Source organism: Carcharodon carcharias, chromosome 19 (genome assembly GCF_017639515.1).
Source record: "Carcharodon carcharias isolate sCarCar2 chromosome 19, sCarCar2.pri, whole genome shotgun sequence".
NCBI lineage: Eukaryota > Metazoa > Chordata > Chondrichthyes > Lamniformes > Lamnidae > Carcharodon > Carcharodon carcharias.
The window spans coordinates 56,024,842-56,043,189 of record NC_054485.1 but is presented as its reverse complement, the minus strand read 5'-3'; the positions used below and the strand labels follow the sequence as shown (position 1 = coordinate 56,043,189).

Here is an 18,348-nt window from a genome sequence, read left to right as displayed (position 1 = left end):
AAAAAAGCGAATGTTACTATTGTCTCAGAAATGGACATATAATGAGGCAATGCAAGGAAAGATTCAAGCAGGATTGTAAACAAAAGAAGAAGCCCAATGAAATCTACAATGTAGAAGAACCTGAAACAGCAAATTCAGACATTTACTCATTGTTTAATCTGAAAATTGGAAAGACAGAACCAATATTTGTCACAGTGAAAGTAAATGGCAAACCTGTTAGAATGGAAGTGGACATGGGAGCTTCTACTACAGTAATTGGGGAACATATCTTCAGATATTTGAATCATGGTGAACATCAATTAAGGTTAGAAAAAACAGGCCCCAAGCTAAAAATATATACAGGTGAAGACATTCAAATAAAAGGCATAAGGAGAGTAACTGTCCATTATGGATGCCAATCGGCAAAGCTACCAATGTTAGTATTGACAGACAGAGGACCAAGCCTTCTAGGGTGAAATTGGCTAAGGAAAATCAATCTTGATTGGCCACTGGGATTCTATAAGGAAGCTGGAAGTGTTCCTATTTTGAAGAACGATGTGTAAGGACTCAACAACCTGAAGAAATGCAGGCGGTCTTAAGCCAAAACCTGGAAGAACAGCACAAAGAACTCAAAGAGACCCTGCTTGATGACAGAGTTCAAGACAAGGTGAGCAAAATTTGAAGGGAAAAAGAAAACCTGTTGAAAGGCCTTCACACACTGCAAGATTCCCTCACGTTAAAATTTGTACCTCTGGAAAAGTATGAAGAGAAATAATTCAGCAATTCTCTGAACAAACTGAAGAATGAGTTGGCAGGGAAGACACAACGATACTCAATTTTCCAGAAGGCAGCAAACAAATACAGAAAAAAGATGGAAGAGTTGAAGAATCAGCTAAATGAAGTCAAAGAAGCTTTGGAAGGAAAAGTCACAGAATTTCCCAAGACGTAGACGGACAATGAAATTTTGGGACACTCAGCCACTGAGCTCAGACAAGTTAAGTTTGCATCTGAGAGAAGTCTGGTCAACAGTGAAGTCAAAAAGAAGGCCCAGAGTAAAGTCTATGCTAGAAAAAAGAAGGCATGTAGAAAGAGGCTTTCATAAAGGTGAAACAATTGTTGCACTTGTCCAATCTATTAGTGCAATATGACCATACGACAGAATTGGTGCTGACATGTGACACATCTCCCTACGGAACGGGAGCAGTGCTCGCTCATCGAATGGACGTTAGTATGGAACTGCCAATAGACTACGTATCAAAACGCTCATCACAGCGGAAAAAGGATATTCACAAGCAGAAAAAGAAGGCCTGTCCATCATCTTTGGTGTCAAGAAATTTCACCAGTATATACCTGGCCCCCATTTTACAATTGTTTCAGATCACAAACTATTGCTAGGATTGTTGAGTGAGGACAAGGTATACCACCCTTAGCTCAGCAAAAACACAATAATGGGCTTTAATTCTGGCAGCATACAAATACACTTTCGTAATTAGGCCTGGCAGTCAAATTGCAAACGCCGATGCCCTTAGTCATTTGCCCTTACAAGAAAATGATGAGCATGTCCCAGTTCCACAAGAACTTGTTTTACTGTTAAATTTCTTAGATTCCTTGCCAGTATGTGCTCGACAGATCAGAGGCTAGACAAGACGAGACCCAGTCCTATCTCAAGTATGAGATCAAGTGCTACATTGTTGGTCACAGCAATCCATATCTATGAAAATGAAATTGTACTTCAACAGAAGACATGATATAACCAACCAGGATGGCATCTTATTGCAGGGAGCATGAGTGATAGTTCCTCCAAAGGGAAAGGAGCCACTTTTAATGCACTACACAGTGCCCATCATGGAATTTCCTGAATGAAGACTAGGTGCCCTGGAATGGATGGGAAATAGAGAGTTTAATAAAGCACTGTGTGTAATGTCAGAAACTGCAAAAGTTGCTGGTGACATCTCTGTTACGCCCATTAGAGTGGCCAGGTAGACCCAGGATGCGGTTACACATTGACTACATTGGAACTTTCCCGGGAACATGTTTCTGCTTATTGTTGATGCCCATTCAAAATGGTTGGACGTATTTGAGGTGAAGTCACCAATGTCGGCCACTACAATTGAGAAACTACATCAGAGTTTTGCCAATCATAGACTACTAGAAGTAGTAATTTCCGATAACGGCAGGGCATTTGCGAGTGCTGAGTTTCAACGGTTTATCAGCCTCAACGGTATGACTCATGTGAAAACTACACCGTACCAGCCTTCCTCATACGGACTGGCCAACAGGGTTGTTCAAATGTTCAAGGCAGGCATGAAAAGCTAACTGATGATTCCTTGGCAACCAAGCTAACATGCTTTGTTTTTCATTACAAGATTTCCTGTAAGAGTTGAGGATACAGACCTGAAAAGCACCTGATGTTGAGGCAACTCCGGAAAAGGAGGTTCCTGACAAAGAATCTGGAGTTGTGGAGCTGCGATGTTCCACACTTACCAGGAAGCTACCTGAAAGACTGAACTTGTAAATTCCTTACCTAGTGTAAATATTATGTTGTCTTGAAAAATATATGTACTTGTAAATATAATATGTATAGCCGAGTTAAAGGGAGAGGATTGTAGTAATCATAGCTTTATTTAATGTGTAATGTATCTTTAAAAATAATACTTGTTAGGCAAGAACACATGATCTATAGTAACCAATAGGAGAGTAGCAGGGGCTCCCTGTGCAGTCAGTTTAGAGTTGGAGTTGAAAGCACATGATAGTTGCAAAACAAAAACAAAATTACCTGGAAAAACATAGCAGGTCTGGCAGCATCTGTGGAGAGGAACACAGTTAACATTTCGAGTTTGAATGACCCTTCAACAGAACTAAGCAAAAATAGAAAAGAGGTGAAATATAAGCTGATTTAAGGGTGGGGGGGGGGCGGTGGTGGTGAGACAAGAAGAGCTGGATAGAGGGCCAGTGATAGGTGGAGATAACCAAAAGATGTCACAGACAAAAGGACAAAGAGGTGTTGAAGGTGGTGATATTATCTAAAGGAATGTGCATATTAAGGATAGAAAGCAGGACAAGCAAGGTACAGATAGCCCTAGTGCGGGTGGGGGGAAGGGATCGAAATAGGCTTAAAGGTAGAGATAAAACAATGGATGGAAATACACTTAAAAATAATGGAAGTAGGTGGGAAAAGAAAAATCTATATAAATTATTGGAAAAAACAAAAAGGAGGGGGAAACATCGGAAAGGGGGTGGGGATGGAGGAGAGAGTTCATGATTGAAAATTGTTGAACTCAATATTCAGTCCGGAAGGCTGTAAAGTGCCATCGAATGGTTCTGTTGAAGGGTCATTTGGACTAAAAATGTTAACAGTGCTCCTATCCACAGATGCTGCCAGACCTGCTGAGTTTTTCCAGGTATTTTTATTTTTGTTTTGGATTTCCAGCATCCGCAGTTTTATGCTTTTATCTACATGTATAGTTGCTGCTGAGAATATTGTAAATAAACTTAATGCTTCCACCCAAGAAGTGTCTGCTGATCAACTCTATCATTAATAGTACAATTGGACCACCCTGCAAAAATGAACTCAAAAATAATCCTGAATATATCTATGACAGGTAGGGCTAAATTTTTAGATCACCCTGTGACCAGGATCAGAAGCTGACAGGAGCTAAAACTAACCCTGCCGAATGGTGTGCAAATTCCCTGGCTCTAGCCCACCCCTGGGCCATTTCTACAGAGGAGGGGTGTGTGACCGGCTAAGCCCCTGCTTGCACACGGCAGGTAGCTTCAGGGCACCAATTAAAGGAGACAGACTTGGATTTTCCAGTCAGCCTCCAGGATCCTGCAAGCGGTAGCGGGGGTAGGGGCTTTTTGGTGCATAGAAGCTCTTTTCCTGCTGCTTGGGTGTTGGCAGTAGCCTCAGGCTGAGCAGTAGGGGGCTCCCAATTAATGGTGGCCTAGCTGCCAAAAGCTATCTTTTACCTTAAATGTAAAAATGTTAGAGACAGAGTGCCTTTCACCTTGATGCATCTTACTTACCTTTCATTTTAGCCTGCTGCTCCTTTCAAGATGCAAGGCTTTTGATCAGCCATCCAGTTTTGGTAGCCTGCTTGCCATCCTTAATTGGATGGCAAGCATGCCCTCTAGCTATTAATTGACTATTCGAGGGAAAATTAGAAATCGGAACTGTTTATCATGCAGTACCAGGTCCTGACCCACATTTCAGCCTGCTATAGAGTTCCATTCACTAGAGCAGCAGCATTAGGTAGGAGCCGGATGGTATTGAGTTTCATCTGTGAATGCAGACATGCAAGCATCGGTTCCAAAAATGCTCATTGTGTGAAACATCATGATCATCTTGTATGCAATGGATATCCCATTGCTCATTTTTCTAACACCTAGCTTTGCAAAAGGAGCTTTCTTTATGTGCAATAATAATTTGATGTCACAGTTATAATCTGGTTCACATCCAATATTATGGGTGTGTCTGACATCACATCCCAAGATTTGAACATCTCTTACCACGTTGAAAATTCTTGGTTCAAATGCATTTTCTGAAATCCACCATTCTGAAATTCTTTTTTCCCAATTTTGCCTTCTCCAAACTAATTGCTTTGTACTCAGGTATATGTCTAAGCTCTAGTAGCCTTCCAATTTATTGCCAAGATGTCCATTCTTCAAGACAATGCATGTTGGCAGACTAATCAATAATTGGGAGACACCAGAGCAGAGGCCAATCCAGTCCTCACCCAACACCCATACCAGTACTTCCTGACAATAGGTAAGAGTGCAAAGCGTTGTGTATTTTTCCATTTCCCCTGATGGACACTTGAGACAACTGCAGTCCCAGTTGCTGTTCTAAAAACGTCAGCAACTCTGCCTGCTGTTCTGCTGTATAGGGTGGATGCAATGTTAAGTCACCCATCAGAATTAGCAGCACTTTCCTGCTGCTAATGCTTTATGGTGGCACCAAAAGAGTTACAAATGCATGAAACTATTCATTGGTTAAATAAGTTGAGCCTGTCCTGTTTACTGAAGCTAACAATCAGTTGGATTAATTTATTGAACAATTTTTTCTGTGTTCGAGACTCACCCTTGGATACATAACATTTCATTTTCAGATTTTAATAATAGCATTGTTTTCAACGTGCACTTCAGTTGAAACAAGTTTTCTACTATTCCTTTACTAATGGTTCAAAGGTTCTTTTAAATCAATGTTTTATAGAGGTAAATTGTCATTGGGTTAAGGAGGTCAGTAATATTGCAGATCCAAATGTAGTTGAATGTGATAACAAAATTGCTTACGTTAATGAGATGAGACAACTCTACAACAATTGGTTCTGAGGCCTTGGGCTGTGGCCTTACTGTTACTGCCAGTACTTTGGAATTTATTGCCATCGACTTTCTGGAAAAGAGAAATATTTAACATGTGTAAATTAACGAAAAAATGGCAAGCAAACTTATTCCAATGCCTGCAATGTAGCCACACACAGGCTGTGTTACAGATAAGAAACATAACAGATCTGCAAAAGGAGAACAATCTGATTCATTCAAGATCCCAGTCCATTGATGGTGTATTTTACCGAAAGCTAGTGAGTTTCATTATGCATCTGACTCATAGAAGACATTGATGTAATGAAATTATTTAAGCTACATTTTAAAAAAATATCAGGTCAAGTCAACAGCTTTATTCTGCGTAATTTGCCAAGGTAGTAGGCCGCTGTGCATTCCGTCCTGTCTGAGAATTTGGGATTTCAAATGTAGTAAAGCAGGGGCACATGATTTCTCCATGTTTCTTTGTTGTGTATTGGCTGGCATGTTCACTCTTGCCACAGCATTCATACAGTAGAAGTTTGAATTCACTTACACTTGTCCACACATCCAGTTCACATGCTTGCAAACAATTCACTTGCACACAACAATTAATTTACAGATATTCAGCAAATTACTCTCTCTGAATATGTTGCATTCATTTACCAGGGAAAGGAAATATTTATTCGTGAATTGCTTCTTGAAGATAACTAGACTTTAGAAGCGCATGTTCAAGAAGACATCAAGCTGATCGGACAAGCTCTTGGCAGCAGCAAACAAGTGCACCTTCATCATTAGCCTCAAAAAATAGAGGCCATGTACCAGTTAGCACAGGGAAAACCTTGTACTCCAATCTTAATCCTCATTAACAGTAGAGCCACTTTGACTCAATTTACTTCTTTTTGGAAATGTGCACTCTAACCCTGCACTCATTAATAAGAAAATACAAACCACATAACAAAAAAGAAAAGATATTGATAGCATGGTTTACATGAGTATAACCTGTCATGATCACATGGCAGCACCAGCGTTAGCTGGAGTGCCAAATCTCAATAATGCCTTAGGAAATGTTCTCACTGCTGTTGTTAAAGGTTTGGTATGCAATCTTATAGTTGACTTCAAATTACTTTGAAAATAATTTGTAATGATTGAGAGAACTCATAGATGTCCAGCAGTCTGTGCTCACACATTTCAGGAGACTTTGTGAGTGAGGAGCTGTCTTTCAACAGTTTGTGACAGGATCAAACAGTGCCAGTCATATCAGCTAGTTACCTACCTGGCAATAGGTATCATAAAGTGAAATTGTATTTTGCATTTTTATTAATGTTGCAAACTATTTTTTCTGAGTGGCAGAAAATTGCAATGCAATTATGCCTTTACCAGAATTGACTTTCCCAGCCAAGCTTTCTCATGATCCATATGTTGCTGAGGATGTTTTCTTGTTTGATTGACTATTTGTTCGCTTATTATGGTGTTGTGACAGAGGATAGACTAACTATTATTTTATTTTATCAAGTTGGAGGAATTTGTCAGCAAGCACTGATGTCTGTTTAAATTCGATGATGGGGAAACTTCGAGGAACAATAACTTGGGACAAAATTAATATCCGCATGTATAAATGCGGGTTAATTAAGGAAAGCCAGCATGGATTTCTTCAGGAAAAGTCACATTTAACTAGCTTGCTGGAATTTTTTGAAGAGTTAACATAGAGGGCTAAAGATGTGGTGTACATGGACTTCCAATAGGAGTTTGATGCAGTGCCATACAACAGACTTGTGAGCAAAGTTATAGCTCATGGAATAAAATGGACAGTGTCAACATGGACATGGAATTGACTGAGAAGCAGGAACGAGAGGTTAGTGGTTAATATATTTTTTCGATCTGGAGGAAGGTTTGCAGTGGAGTTCCCCAGGGGTCGGCGTTGGAACCCTTGTTTTTCCTGATGTAAAGTAATGACCTAGACCTTTGTGTACAAGGCACAATTTTGGAGTTTGTGGGTGAAACAAAACTCAGAAACAATGAGAACCAGTATAGAACTTCAAAAGGACATAGACAATTTGGAGGAATGGGTGGACTGGTGGCAGATGACGTTCAATGCAGAGAAATGTTAAGTGATTAATTTTGGTAGAAACAACATAGAGAGGCTGTATAAAATAGTGGATACAATTCAAAAGGGGGTGCAAGAGCAGAGGGAACTGGGTGAATATGTGTATATATCATTGAAGGTGGCAGGTCAGGTTGAGAGAGTGGTAAATAAAATATACAGTATCTTGGGCTTTATAAATAGAGGATAGAGTACAAGAGCAAGGAGGTTATGTTGAATTTATATAAGTCACTCATTCAGCCTAAGCTACAGTATTGCGTTCAGTTCTGGGCGCTGCACTAAAGGAAGGGTGTGAAGGCATTGGAGTGAGTGCAGAAAAGATTCACAAGAATGGCTCTTGGGATGAGGAACTTCAGTTAGGACTGTTTCCCTCAGAGAAAAGGAGGCTGTTAAGAACAATGTATAACTTGAAGTTTAATTTAGATTTGTATTTGTGAGTTAAGAAAGGTGAAACATGGTTATGGTTTCATTTAGAGATTTTTTTATGAGCCGGGTGCCAGGAAGTTTCAAGGCCCTATTTGTATACATTAATTTTTAATGAGGCTTTATAACCATTGAAGTGAAGACAAGAAGTTACAAAGGGGTTAGTAGTTTAGTGAATATAGAAAGAAAAAATAAATTAGAAAAAACTGCTGTTGCCTAGCAATGTTGCCCAGTGACACACAGAGAGACAGGGAAAGACAGCAAGGCAGTTCAGACAGTGTGGATACTAGAAAGTAAAGGCAGATAGTTTAAACTCTCTAGTAAGAAATCCTGCAAAGACTGCTGGGGAACTGAGTTTAGAAACTCACATGATTGCTCTGAAGTTGAAGTAACAATCTAAGCTTAGAGTGCAGTTTTTTTGGGGGATATCTCAGGGAGAGATATCAGCTGAGGAAAAACATATAGTGAATGCTGAGAAATCCACCAGAAGAAAACCGTTTGAAACTGAGCCAGCCCAACCCTTGGTGTTGAGCTGGTGGTAAATTTTCACTGGGGTTTTGTGTCTGTCAGGATATTGCTGGGATAAAAAGGAATCATGTGAGTTTGAACTATATTATGGGGCTTGTATTGAAATCTTTCCAACCTTTTTGCCTACTGTAATATAATTCATTGTTTTCTTGTTTAGTGTTTTATTTGTTGTGTTAAAAGTACACTGGCAGGCTCTTGTGAATGTGTTCAGTAACTAACATCCATGGTTTCTGAAAAATAAAACAAAATTAGGATCTACCAATCCAAGTTTCATTCTGAGATCTGACTTGTGTATTAACATCAGCTGGATCATAACAAGTCTGAGAGATGACTTGATATAGATATTCAAAATCATCAACAGATAGAGAGAAACAGTTCCTACTCATGAAAGGAGCGAGCATGAGAGGGCACAGATTTAAAGTAATTATTAAAAGAAGCCGTAATGATATGAGGAAAAACATTTTCATGCAGTGAATGGTTAAGCTTTGGAATGCACTGCCTGAGAGTGTGCTAGAGGCAATTTTAATTGAAGCATTGCCTTGTGCAGGATTATGGGGAGAAGGCAGGAAAATGGCACTTAATGAATTGCTTTCTCGGGGAAATGGTGCAGACACAATTCACCGAATGGCCTTTTTCTGCAATAATTCTGTGATTCTGTGAGCACTAACTGAAACTCCACATCTCCCCCCAAGTCTTTATCCCAACTATATACATACTCCTACATCTCACCTCAAAGTCTCAGACTTCACAGGGTTCATCTCTGTGGTGCTTTGACCAATATCCCTGACCGGGTCCTGATTTTGTTTTCAGATTGAGGATGAACTGCACTTTCTTGTCATTTGACAGGAGTGTATTCCACTTGGGTAGTTGTAGAGTTTCTGCATGTTTTTCATTCCTTGTATCCATCTGGTTCTAAATAGTAGGTTTATTTTCCAATGACATCAAGGCTCTTCGGTTTCATCTGATTTTTACCAGGTCTGTCTCAATTCTATAAGATCTCAGTTGTGGAGCACTTTCAATTACAATGCCTTCTTTCCATTGATCTTGTATCCACACTCTCTCCCCAGGCTGGAGCACTTTCAAGTTGCATGCTCTCTGCAATTACGAGCTTGGCTGTCTCTTTGTTGCTCCTCGTGTTTTCTAACTTTCTCACGAACAGTGAGGTAATGTTAGGTTGTTTTGCTTGCTGTAGAGCTGAAAGTTGTGTTACATAGAAACATAGAAACTAGGAGCAGGAGCAGGCCATTCGGCCCTTCGAGCCTGCTCCACCATTCATTATGATCATGGCTGATCATCCAACTCAACAGCCTGCTCCTGCTTTCTCCTCATACCCTTTGATCCCTTTTGCCCAAAGAACTGTATCTAACTCCTTCTTGAAAACATACAATATGTTGGTCTCAACTACTTCCTGTGGTAACAAATTCCACAGGCTCACCTGTCTCTGGGTAAAGAAATTTCTCCTCATCTCAGTCTTAAATGGTCTACCCCATATCCTCAGACTGTGACCCCTGGTTCTGGACTCCCCCACCTTCGGGAACATCCTTCCTGCATCTACCCTGTCAAGTCCTGTTAGAATTTTATAGGTTTCTATGAGATCCCCCCTCATTCTCCTCAACTCCAGCGAATGTAATCCTAATTGACTCAATCTCTCCTCATATGTCAGTCCTGCCATCCCAGGAAGCAGTCGGGTAAATCTTCGTTGCGCTCCCTCAATAGCAAGTACATCCTTCCTCAGATAAGGAGACCAAAACTGCACACAATATTCCAGGTGTGGTCTCACCAAGGCCCTATACAATTGAAACAAGACATCCCTGCTCCTGTACTCAAATCCTCTGGCTTTGAAGGCCAACATACCATTTGCCTTCTTTACCGCCTGCTGCACCTGCATGCTTGCCTTCAGCGACTAGTGTACAAAGACACCCAGGTCTCGTTGCACGTTCCCCTCTCTCAATTTATAGCCATTCAGATAATAATCTGCCTTCCTGTTTTTGCAACCAAAATGGATAACCTCACATTTATCCACATTTTACTGCATCTGCCATGCATTTGTCCACTCACTCAGCTTGTTCAAATCACGCTGAAGCATCTCTGCATCCTCCTCACAGCTCACCCAGCTTTGTGTCATCTGCAAATTTGGAGATATTACATTTAGTTCCCTCATCTAAATCATTAATATATATTGTGAATATCTGGGGTTCTAGCACCAATCCCTGTGGTACCCGACTAGTCACTGCCTACCATTCGGAAAAAGACCCGTTTACTCTTTGTTTCCTGAATGCCAACCAGTTTTCTATCCATCTCAATACACTACATCCAATCCCATGCGCTTTAATTTTACATGCCAATCTCTTATGTGGGACTTTGTTGAAAGCCTTCTGAAAGTCCAAATGAACCACATCTACTGGCTCCCCCTCATCAACTCTACTATTTACATGCTCAAAAAATTCCAGTAGATTTGTCAAGCATGATTTCCCTTTCATAAATCCATGCTGACTCTGTCCGATTCTGCCACTATCTTCCATGTGCTCAGGTATTAAATCTTTTATAATGGACTCTAGAATTTTCCCCACTACTGACATCAGGCTGACTGGTCTATAATTCCCTGTTTTCTCTCTACCTCCATTTTTAAATAGTGGGGTTACATTAGCTACCCTCCAATCTGTAGGAACTGTTCCAGAGTCTATAGAATCTCGGAAGATGACCACCAATGCATCCACTATTTCTAGGGCCACTTCTATAAGTACACTGGGATGTAGATTATCAGGCCCTGGGATTTATTGGTCTTCAATCCAATCAATTTCCCCAACACCATCTCCCTGCTAATACTGATTTCTTTCGGTTCCTCACTCTCACTAAACCCTGTGTTTCCCAACATTTTTGGTATGCTATTTGTGTCCTCCTTTGTGAAGGCAGGGCCAAAGAATGTATTTAGTTGGTCAGACATTTCTTTGTTCCCCATTATAAATTCCCCTGTTTCTGACTGTAATTTGGCTTCACCAATCTTTTTCTCTTCACATACCTATAGAAACTTTTACAGTTAGTTTTTATGTTCCCTGGAAGCTTACTCTCATGCTCTATTTTCCCCTTCTTAATCAATCCCTTGGTCCTCCTTTGCTGAATTCTAAACTGCTCCCAATCCTCAGGTCTGTTGTTTTTTCTGGCCAATTTGTCTGCCTCTTCCTTGCATCTAATACTATCTCTAAATTCCCTTGTAAGCCATGGGGCAGAATTTTCTGGCTGGTGTGCGGGTGGGGGAGCCCGCACACCAGCGCTTAAAATGTCATGCGCTGAGGTCACGCAAGCGTCCCTACGTCAGTGCGCGGCATCGCGATATTTCAGGCGGCACGTGCGCCCGCCATTAATTAATGGCCTTGTTAAAGCCCTTAACTTACCAATCGTCGACGATTTTGAGGGGCCCATGCGAACTTCGGCTCAGCGCACGGGCCCAACGGGCAGGCGGGTAGGTGATTTTTTTTTACCAACCTCGTCCAGTGGTGGGATGAGGTTTGATAGTGGTTTTAAAAACGTTTAATAAAGTTCTTGTTTATTTCATTAACATGTCCCATCTCATGTGACATTTTCACATGAGGGGGACATGTTAATGAATTTTTTATTGTTCTATTTTTTATCTTTGTCAGCCTTTCAGCGATTTCCCTGAGACAGCACTTTGCCTCAGGGCGTTGAGCGCACTCTGACAGTTGGGGAATTATCACACCCCCACTCACCCCACACAGGAACTTAATTGGCCCACCCACTTAAAATGGCGGCAGTGCCCATATCGGTGGTGGTAATCGACTGCCTGCCCGCCGCCGAGCCGGAGGGGCCCGCCCGCCCATCAAGGGCAAAATTCTGCTCATGGTTTGGCCACCTTTCCTGTTTTACTTCTGCGCCAGACAGGAATAAACAATTGTTGCAGTTCACCCGTGCGCTCTTTGAATGTTTGCCATTGCCTATCCACTGTCATCCCTTTAAGTAACGTGTTAAGTGTTCTCAGCCACCTTCCCATCAATTGTTCTGATGACAAGAATCTATTTTAGTAGTGAGGTTCTGTAGGTAACAAGGGCTAGGTTAATATCTTCATTCTATTTTACCAACTGCTTGATTGTTCAAATTCCTGTTTCTGCATCTCAGTTTGACTGAGGGTATCCAGACGAACTAGTCGCATGCATCAAACCACGTTCCTGCACAAAGCTGTGAAACAAAAACAAAAAAACTGCGGATGCTGGAAATCCAAAACAAAAACAGAATTACCTGGAAAAACTCAGCAGGTCCATTAGTAAACTGAGGACCATTGTCTGACATCACAATGTCCAGGAGGCCATGCGCCATGAAGGTTCTTTTTCGTGATGTAATGATGTCTTCGCCGTGAGGTTGTGCAGTCCACTTACTTCATACCATCTGGAGTATTAATCAATGACGATGATGAAAACTTTGCCTGTAAACTCAAATAACTCCATTCCCAGGCACTGCCATGACCTTGAAGGAAAAGTGGAGGGTGCCAGTGATTCACTCTGCTGTTGGGATATTCTCTGCACACGTAAGGCAATTTGTGATTAACTCTCAAATGGAGTGACTGACGCCGGCCACCAGACTGACTGATGGGCTCTTCCTCAGCATTTGGCTGTTCCCAAGTGAACTTGATTTTTTCTTCATTCTTTCATGGAATGTGGGTGTCACTGGTCCGGCCAGAAATTGTTTCCCATCCCTACTTGCCTTTGAAATGAACGGCTTGCCAAGCCCTTTCAGAGGGAAGTTAAGAGTCTACCACATTGGTATGGGTCTGGAGTCACATGTAAGCCAGACGAGGTAAGGATTTTTTAAAAATTCATTCATGGGAAGTGGGCATCAATGGCTAGGTTAGCATTTATTGCTCATCCCTAATTGCCCTTGGGAAGGTGGTGGTGAGCTGCTTTCTTCAAACGCTGCAGTCCATGTCGTGTAGGTACATCCACAGGGCTGCTAGGAGGGAGTTCCAGGATTTTGACTCAGCAATAGTGAAGGAATGGCAATATGATTCCAAGTCAGGATATTGAGTGGCTTGGAGGCGGACTTCCGAGTGGTGGTGTTCCCATGTGTCTGCTGCCCTTGTCATTTTAGATAGTAGGGATGGGAAGGTGCTGTCTAAGGAGTCTTGGTGAGTTCCTGCAGTGCATCCTGTTGATGGAACACATGCTGCCACTTTGTGTCAGTGGCAGAGAGAGTGAATGTTTGTGCATGAGATGCCAATGAAGCAGGCTGCTTTGTCCTGGATGGTGTTGAGTTCCTTGAGTGTTGTGGGAGCTGCACTCATTCAGGCAAGTGGAGAGTATTCCATCACCCTCCTGATTGAGACTTATAGATGGTGGACAGGCTTTGGGGAGTCAGGAAGTGAGTTACTCGCCACATGATTCCTAGCCTCTGACCTGCTCTTGTAGCCACAGTATTTATATGGCTAGTCCAGTTCAGTTTCTGGTCAATGGTAAGCCCCAGAATATTGATAGTGGGAGGTTCAGCGATGGTAATGCCATTGAATGTCAAGGAGCAATGATCAAATTGTCTCTTGTTGGTGATGGTCATTGCCTGGCATTTGTGTGGTGCGAATGTTACTTGCCACTTGTCAGCCCAAGCATGGACCTTATCCAGGTCTTGCTGCATTTGAACAGGAACTGCTTCAGTATCTGAGGAGTCGCGAATGGTGCTGAATATTGTGCAATCATCAGTGAAAATCCCCACTTCTGACCTTATGATGGGAGGAAGGTCATTGATGAAGCAGCTGAAGATGGTTGGGCTGAGGACACTACCACAAGGAACTCCTGCAGTGATGTCCCAGAACTGAGATGATTGACCTCCATCAACCACAACTACCTTCCTTTGTGTTAGGTATGACTCCAACCAGTGGAGAGTTTTCCCCATGATTCCAACTCACTCCAATTTTGCTAGGGCTCCTTGATGCCACACCCAGTCAAATACTGCCTTGATGTCAAGGGCAGTTACTCTCACCTCACCTCAGGAGTTCAGCACTTTTGTCCATGTTTGAACCAAGGCTGTAATGAGGTCAGAATCTGAGTGACCCGGGTGGAACTCAAACTGAGGGTCAGTGACTAGATTATTGCTAAGCAAGTGCCACTTGATAGCACTGTTGATGACCCCTTCAATGACTTTACTGATGATTGAGAGTAGACTGATAGGACGGTAATTGGCTGGGTTGGACTTGTCCTGCTTTTTGTGTACAGGACCTACCTGGGCAATTTTCAACATTGCCAGGTAAATGCCAGTGTTGTAGCTGTACTGGAACAGCTTGGCTCAGGGCGCACATGTTCTCGAGCACAATTCTTCAGTACTATTGCCAGAATATTGTCAGGGCAGATAGCCTTTGCAAAATCCAGTGCCTTCAGCTGTTTCTTGATATCATGAATGAGTTGAATTGGCTGAAGACTGGCATCTGTGATGCTGGGAACCTCTAGAGGAAGCCAAGACAGATATTCCACTCGGCACTTCTGGCGGAAGATTGTTCTAAATGTTTCAGCCTTATCATTTGCACTGATGTGCTGGGCTGCTCCCTCATTGAGGATGGGGATATTTGTGTCCTCCAGTGTGTTGTTTAATTGTCCGCCGCCGTTCACGGCGAGATGTGGCAGGATTTCAGAGTTCAGATCTGATCATTGGTTGTGGAATCATTTAGCTGTCTATCGCTTGCTGCTTATGCTGTTTGGCATGCAAGTAGTCCTGCGATGTAGCATCACTAGGTTGACACCTCATGTATAGGTGTATGTGGCGCTGCTCCTTGCCTCCTGCACTCTTCGTTGAACTAAGGTTGATCGCCTGATCGAAAGAGATGGGGATATGCAGAGCTATGAGGTTACAGATTGTGTTGGAGTACAATTCTGCTGCTGCTGATGGCCCACAGTGCCTCATGGTTGCTCAGTCTTGAGTTGCAAGATCTGATCAAAATCTAATCCCATTTAGCACGACGGTAGTGCCACACAATACAATGGAGGGTATCCTCAATGTAAAGACAGGACTTCATCAACACAAGGACTGTGCAGTGGTCACTCCTACCAACACTCTCATGGATAGATGCATCTATGGCAAGTAGCTTGGTGAGCATGAGGTCAAGTATGTTTTTCCTTCTTGTTGGTTTGCTCACCACTTGCCACAAACCCAGCCTAGCAGCTTAGCTAGATTCGGCCAGCTCAATCAATAGTTGTGCTACCGAGCCGCTTTTGGTGACATCTTGGTGATGGACATTGAAGTCCCACATCCAGAACTCAATCTGCACACTTGCCACCCTCAGTGTTTCCTCCAAGTGGTGCTTAACATTGAGCAGTAATGATTCATCAGCTGATGGGAGGGCAAGGGTACGGTACCTGGTAATCAGCAGGAGGTTTCCTTGTCCGTGTTTGCCTGATGCCATGAGACTTCATGGGATCCAGAGGACTCCCAGGGCAACTCCCTTCTGACTGTATACCATTGTGCCCCCACCTCTGTTGGGTCTGTCCTGCCAGTGGGACAGGGCATACTCAGGGATGGTAATGGTGGTGTATGGGACATTATCTGTAAGGTATGATTCCATGAGTATGACTATGTCAGACTGCTTTTTGACTAGTCTGTGGGACAGCTCTCCCAGTTTTGGCACTAGACCCCAGATGTTACTCAGCAGGAATTTGCAGGCTCAACAGGGCTCCCTACCTGGCAGCGGAGCAGAGACAGGTCGGGAGTCTAGAGCAGCATGCAGGACATTCTTTTGGGGGATATTGAACAGCCAGAGGTTGTGGTCCACATTGGGTCCATTAACATAGACAGGAAAGGGGATGGCAGCCTGCAAGCAGATTTTACGGAGTTAGGAAGGGAATTAAAAATCGTGACCTCAAGAGCAGCAATCTCAGGATTTCTCCCAGTGCCACTTGCTAGTGAACATAAAAATAGAAAGATTGAGCAATTTGGAACATGGCTGCAGAAATGGAGTAAGAGGGAGGGCTTTAGATTTCTGTGGCATTGGCATCGGTTCTGGGGCAGGTGAGACTTGTACAAGAAGGATAGGTTACACCTTAACAGGACTGGACCTAATACCCTTGTTGGGAGGTTTGCTCAGGCTGTTGGGGAGGGTTTAAACTAGATTGGCAGGGGGATGGAAATCTGAGGGGAAATTCCGAGTGCAGAGGAGAAAACCTGACAGTGGGAAGAAGTGAAGTATCAACTGAAATCGAGGCTATATCAGAGAGTAGTATCAAGATAGATAGAATACTTAGAAAGTTTGATAGAATTAGAGCAGGCAATAGTAAGTCATAAGTAAGAAAATCTAAAATGGCTAATGTGCATGTGTATGAGAGCACAGAGTGTTGTTAATAAGATTGGTGAGCTGCAAGCACAGTTTGACAAACGGAATCATGATATCATGGCTATAACAAAACCTGGCTCAAAGAAGGGCAGGACTGAGCATTAAATATTCCTGAGTACAAGGTATTTAGGAGAGACAGGAAAGGAAGAAAAGTGGGGAGGGGGAGTGTGGCAATATTGATTAAAGGTGACATTACAGTACTGGACAGACAGGATGTTCCAGAGGGGTCAAACATGGAATCTCTCTGGCTAGAGGCAAGGAATGAAAAAGGTGCAACGACATTGATTGGTGTAGTTTATAGACCACCAACTAGTGGAAGGGATGTGTAAAAGCAAATTTTCGAAGAAATTATGGAGATGTGCAAGAAGTACAGAGCAGCCATAATGGGGGAGTTCAATTATCCAAATATAGACTGGGATAGGAATAGTACAAAGGGACAAGAGGGGTGAGAGTTCCTGGAATGTGTTCAAGATAATTTTCTGCAGCAGTAAGCGTCCAGACCAATGAGAGCATATGCAATTTTTGACTTGGTTCTGGAGAATGAGTTGGCTCAAGTGGATCAAATATCAGCGGGAGAACCTCTTGGTGATAGTGACCATTGTATCATAAAGTTTAGGTTAATCATGGAAAAGGATAGGGAACAATCCGGAACAACGATAATTAATTGGGGGAAAGTTAACTTTGACGGGATAAGGATGTATTTGTGTTGAGTGAGTTGGAATCAAATGTTGGCAGAAGAGATGGTGGCAGAACAATCGGCCATCTTCAAAGAAAAAATATTGCAGGCAATGTCAAGGTATTGCCTCTAGCCAGAGAGATTCCATGTTTGACCCCTCTGGAACATCCTGTCTGTCCAGTACTGTAATGTCACCTTTAATCAATATTGCCACACTCCCCCTCCCCACTTTTCTTCCTTTCCTGTCTCTCCTAAATACCTTGTACTCAGGAATATTTAATGCTCAGTCCTGCCCTTCTTTGAGCCAGGTTTTGTTATAGCTTGAAAGGGAAAGGTAAGGACAAATAAACCCAGAGCATCCTGGATGATGAGAGAGATAGGGTGAAAAGGAAGAAGTGTGCGTATGACAGATGTCAAGGATGATGAGAGAGATAAAGGTGAAAAGGAAGAAGTGTGCGTATGACAGATGTCAAGTCGAAAATACAATGGGAAATCAGGCTGAATATATAAGGACCAAACGGGAAGTGAGGAAACTAATAAGAAAAGCAATGAGAGAGCATGAAAAGAGGCTCGCAGCAAACATAAAAGGGAATCCCAAGGTCTTCTCTAAGCGTGTAAATAATAAAAGGGTGGCAAAAGGAAGAGTGGAGCCAATTAGGGACAAATAAGGGGGCTTGCATGTGGAGGCTGGAGAAATAGCACAGGTGTTGAACGAGTGCTTTGCAGCTTTGTAAAAGGAAGAAGATGCTACCCAGGGTGAGGTGAGAAAGGAGGTAACTGGTAAATTAGAAGAACTTACAATTGAGAAGAAGGAGGTGTTGGAAAGGCTATCTTTAGTTAAAATAGATAAGGTACCAGGACTGGATGAGATGCATCCAAGATTACTGAGTGAAGTGAAAGTGGAAATTGCAGAGGCACTCGTGATAATCTTCCGGCCTTCCTTAGACACAGGGGAGGTGCCAGAGGACTGGGAATTGTGAATGTTACATCCTTGCTCAAAAGGAGGTGCATGGATAGAGCTGG

At 42.5% G+C, this 18,348-nt stretch overlaps 1 protein-coding gene across 1 annotated transcript in view; it reads right to left on the bottom strand.

The window, feature by feature from the left end:
* adgrb2 (adhesion G protein-coupled receptor B2) overlaps window positions 1-18,348 on the bottom strand; it is a 1,120,188-nt gene that overhangs the window by 511,309 nt on the left and 590,531 nt on the right. Inside the window, exon 19 of the mRNA XM_041212905.1 lies at window positions 5,272-5,371. Within this exon, the coding sequence (XP_041068839.1) occupies window positions 5,272-5,371 (100 nt within the window). The remainder of the gene's footprint in view (window positions 1-5,271; window positions 5,372-18,348) is intronic.